The 5,460-nt window shown below is 25.6% G+C and overlaps 1 protein-coding gene across 1 annotated transcript in view; it reads left to right on the top strand.

Moving 5' to 3' along the window:
- The window catches only part of LOC106792402 (potassium voltage-gated channel subfamily KQT member 1), a 10,265-nt gene extending 6,875 nt beyond the window's left edge, over nt 1-3,390 (top strand). Inside the window, exons 4-6 of the mRNA XM_014758809.1 lie at nt 54-164; nt 451-657; nt 3,315-3,390. Of these exons, the coding sequence (XP_014614295.1) occupies nt 54-164; nt 451-657; nt 3,315-3,353 (357 nt within the window). The 3' untranslated portion in view covers nt 3,354-3,390. The remainder of the gene's footprint in view (nt 1-53; nt 165-450; nt 658-3,314) is intronic.
- Nucleotides 3,391-5,460: the final 2,070 nt, after the last annotated feature.

The following is a 5,460-nucleotide window of genomic DNA, read 5'->3' as shown; positions in this document are numbered from 1 at the left end:
TTTTTTTTTTTTTTTTTTTTTTTTTTTTTTTTTTTTTTTTTTTTTTTTTCTAGATCACAGTGACAACGATCGGTTATGGTGACACCGTACCACAGACGTGGATGGGAAAAATCGTGGCATCGTGTTTCAGCGTATTCGCCATATCCTTCTTCGCACTTCCAGCCGTGAGTTTAACGAACAAAAAACAAAAAAGAAAAAAAAAAACACACACACACACACCATAAAACATCTACACCACTCATAGCAAGAATATTAATCTAACCAAAATTTCAAACAAAATTTCTACTCCAAAAAAAAAAAAAAAAATTAAAAAAAACAAAACAAATACTTCTTCCCCACACTGTACAATATATATATATATATATTTGTTCTTCTTCTTATTCTAAAAACAAATAATTATTTTAATATATATATATATATAATGATTTATATGAATTTAATTTTGTTCAGGGTATACTAGGTTCCGGTTTCGCGTTAAAAGTACAACAAAAACAACGGCAAAAACATTTCAATCGACAAATACCAGCAGCTGCAATGTTAATACAGTGTCTATGGAGGTGTTATGCAGCTGATAAAGCAATAAACAGTGTAGCTACTTGGAACATTTATATAAAGGATCCAGCACCAGCAGGACAACCGTCTACGCCATTGGGAAAGGTAAGGAGAATTTTTTTATTAATAATTATATCGTTGTTCCTTACGAAGGAAGTGCCAGTGTAGAGAGCTCTTATTATTATTATTATTATTATTATTATTATATATATACCTAGCTGTTGACTGTTGATGTTCTTAGATGCTTAAAAATGTTCTTGAACGTGTTCTGTCCGATCGATCGATCCATCGTAATTCGCGATTAAAATTCGACAACACGTTATTTAATTTTATTTTTTATTATTTTTCTATTTGTTTTTTTTTATTATTATTATTCTATTCTATTTTTTTTTTTTTTTTCTTTTCTAATCGTCATCGGATCGTAGAAATAATCAAACAAAATGATGAGAAAACAAACGATCAATAATGGGGATGGATTTTGAGTAAAATATTATTGTTTAAATCCGTTTGTTTAAATTATCAAAATTAATGAACAATTTTGTATAACGTTTATCGATATAAATATAATAATAAATCGAATGATTCGATTTTGAATTATTTAATTATTGCCGATTCAATCTTATCGCGATTGTAACTTTATCTTTTATCTTTTACTTTTTTTTTTAAGTAATAAATAAAATGAGAAGAAGAAAAAATTTGAAATATAAAACAATACGATTTGTTAATTTTATATTTAAACGAAAAAAAAAAAAAAAGGAAAACCGGTTATTTGATTTAATTAATTCGAACAAACACGATTTTTTGTGTATGTACTTGAATGATTATTTTAAATAAAAAATTTCATTTTCTTGTGCAAAACAAATTAAATTTTTCTTCGAGCCTATTTAACAATTTCTTCTACGATCCGATTCGATATTCGATACAGGATTCGATTGGTTCGATAATAATTTGGCAGTGGATGGATGCGAGCAGAGAATGTTAATATATATATATATATCCTGCTGTATGTTTTTTTTTTTATTTTTTTATTTATTTTTTAATGTATTATTCGATGTATAACGTTTGGACAACAACAATAAGTATATAAATATACATATATACTGTGGGTTTGTTCTTTTTTTTGTTGTTGTTGTTGTAATTATATATGATCATTGTTTTATATAATCGTAGATATATATTATTATATATTATATCGAGAGATTAATTTGTGTTGCTGGTTGATAATAATTTATTTTCATGAAATATTATTTCAATAATTATGTCAATGTTTTTTCAACGCAATTTTAAGACGTGCTTTTTACAAAAGAAAGCTGCTTTGTATATTTGAAATATTTTGTTTCACTCTTCACTTCTTAGATTTTTCTTTCATTCAATTAATATTTAATTTATTTTATTTTTATGAATATATATTTTGGTGACAATAATATTTACGCGCTTCTCGTTTATATTATTTTCTCGTGCATAATTAATTATACAACGAATTCGATTGAATTCGTTCACGTTAGTCAGCCGGTGGTTTTTGCAATTTTCAAATATGCGAATCCAGTTATTGCTTGACATTTCTATTTTTGTTCTTGATATTTCTGTTTCATATTGATTTGGGATTATTTCATTTTGTCCAATTTTATTTTTTAAACGCATAGTTGAAAGCCTATTGTTTTGGAATGCTGAAGTATTTGAGATTATTATAATCGATTAATGTAACCACCGCATATACTTCAATCATGCTGACGAGAAATTGTTTTGTATCTTTTTTTTTTAATTTTATTTAAAAAAAAAAAAAATCATCATTTTCAATATACGCGATGCGAAGTATTATTTTTATTACGATAATTTATTCCGTTGAATATATTTAACGTTCCCCCTCTCACACAACCCCTCTCCAACATTTTATTTTATCATTAACAAATGATCGTTGTGCTTGAAAAAAAAAAAAGTCAACAGTCTAATAAATTCCCTATATTTAAATTACTATACGAAAACGTGCGCGTCATGTATTTATTTCATTCGAAAGATATGAAATTTATCGTTGCAATTAAAATTGCATTTAATTGCATCGATGGAAAAATAATCGACAATAGAGAACGATGACCCCCTTTTTTTTATTTTATTTTTTTTTTATTTTTTTAAAGCTCATTTCAATTGAAAAATATCATTTAGTTTTTATTCCCAATTAACTTTAGATTGGAATCGTAATGAAGAAAAATAATAATACGACAAAACGCATATATACATATATTATATATATGCATATATAATAATAACAATATTATGAACAATGAGAAACAAAGAGCAAATGTTAGAACAAATCCGGCAGAACATCGACAGATCTATCCATGAACATTATGACCACCAAATGACGTCCAATTAACTGGCACATTTTCCGATAAATTACGAGTACATATATATATATATATACAAATATATATATATATATAGTACTACGTACAAATAATATTAACATAAATAATTCAAGTGTAACTAATACAAGAGAAATCAAAAATTATTATCACTAACAATTTTGGTCTTTCTTTTTTCCTTGCATCTGCTGCCAAAATTTAAAAACAAAAACAAAAACAAAAAAAAAACAAAAAAACAAAAAATTAAATAAGAAACGTTCACGTTCGATACTACGTTCGATTATTAGAAAACAAAAGAAAAAAAAATAATAATTAACAATAATTAAAACATGTGAATATACTTCAGTATATTTGCAATAACAATCGATAATTATTAAATGGTGTACCTGATATATATTTCAGTTGATTTGTGTAAAGAAGATGGTATGTAAAATGGTTTAGATTTATTTCATATTTATTAATCTTTTGCATGTTTATTTTTCCTTCTATTTTATATATTATTATTATTATATTACTATTATTATTATTATTATTATTTTTGTTATTTTTATTTTTATTATTATGATTATTATTATTATTATAATTATATTTAAATGCGTATATATATTTTTCTATCTTTTCTATCCACATGTTATATACATTATAATGATTCACAAAAGTATATACCCACTGTCAATTTGGTACCGTTAATCTTGAAAATGTATATTCTTATCAAATAAATTATAAAATGAATTATAATACTTCGTTCATAATTTTTAAACAATTTGGGAATGGATACGAATACTTCTGTGACTCGTATAATCACATTTTTTACAAACACGCTAGAATTGTTTTCTTCCTATCTGTAATTTATAAATCACATTATAGTTTTCATAAACATATAATCAACAATACAAATTCACGGTGTTTTCTTTTTTTTTCTTCGTTAATATACGCGTTTCAATATTTAATATATCAAACTATTAGATTATAAACGTACGTGGTAATTTTTGACAACTTAATATTTTACAAAATCACGCGTTTAACAAGATTTAACAATTAAAATTCGTTACAATAAAGGAACCTTTAGTTCTGAAAAAAATACAACACCGAAAAAAAAACAAAAAATAAAAACGAGAGTTGGAAGTTGGCACCAAAACAATTTTTGTCGTTCGCAATATACGTAGAACAGAAAATTTCGTTTGAATTAATAAAAAAAAAAGGATTCGGGGTGCTTTTTGTAAATTAAAAAAAAATAAAAAAAGATTAAAAAGATTAAAAAGATACGAAGAGGCCAAAAATCTCGATTAATTCGTGCGTGGTTTAATTTACGATGAACTACTACCGCGACCGAACGAACGATCGTGGAAACGAGAATTCTCTCGTGCAAAATTTATCGTGAGGAAAAAGATACGATAGTGGTGGTAGTGGTGGTTGTGGTGGGTGGCGAGTTGGGTGGGTGGGTTTGTGCACGCGAGGGGATTAAGGGGTTTTAGGGTAGGAGAGTAATAATCGATCGAACAAAAATTTTTGCATCCTTTATCGCGGTTCTACATACTCCTAAACTCTATCATAATTATTCGTGCACCTTTGATAGAAAAAGCTTATTGTTTGTAACTTTAATATATATTGAAATTGTTTTTCGTTGTATCACGAAACGATGTTCTGCTTCTTTTTATATATGTTTAAAACAAGAAATAAATTTTCGGGAATGAATGATAAAAATTTTAATACTCTACACTCAGTCCTATTCGAAAAAAATAATAAGTTATTACATTTTTCATATTTTATCTACTTTTACATATATATTTTGTATAATAATATCTGTAACGTGATTGGATTACGTTACACGGGCAGAGTGTCGGAATTTTCGATTATTTTATATTCGAATTGGTTACACTGGTATTTTGATGATTAATTAATTCATTAAATTTTTTATATCATTGATAATATTTCTCTACATGGATTTATGTTACATTTTTATTCTTTTTCTTTTTTTTTGTGTTTTTATTTATAGAATATATTGGTAAAGTTTTGTGAGATAAAATTGGTACACACACTTTATACATAATTGATATAATATTTCTTTACCAGTAATTAATTTTTAATAAAATTTCGACTTTGTTCTTAATAACCAATTCACAAACATAGACATTAAAATCAATACTACAATATTATATAATATGTTACCGTTAAAGTCAGAAATCAGTCATTGCTAATAATTCCTAGGCATTAATATGAATGCAAAGAGTCTTCGGACGAAGTCGGAAACAAGAATTCTTACAGTTATTCCTAAGCATTATAAACATAATAATTTGATATTATATAGAATATCAAATGATTATTGAAACAACGTTGAAAAGAATACATTCTCGGTTTGAAAAGTTTTGGTAAATATTTTTTATAGTAAAAGTAAATAGATTTTAATGATTTTTATATTAAATTAAAGTGTACTTTTTTGTCTACGCGTAAAATACAATTTCGAGTTATAAATTCTCTTGGTACTCTTTGGTACTCTACGTATAGCCAAAAGAGTGCACTTTAATTTAATATAAGTTTCATTAAAATC

The sequence above is a fragment of the Polistes canadensis genome, unplaced genomic scaffold (assembly GCF_001313835.1).
Source record: "Polistes canadensis isolate GaletaPanama2010 unplaced genomic scaffold, ASM131383v1 scaffold_423, whole genome shotgun sequence".
Classification (NCBI taxonomy): Eukaryota; Metazoa; Arthropoda; class Insecta; order Hymenoptera; family Vespidae; genus Polistes; species Polistes canadensis.
Note: the sequence above shows the minus strand (reverse complement) of the source record. Positions and strands in the feature narration are given on the sequence as shown.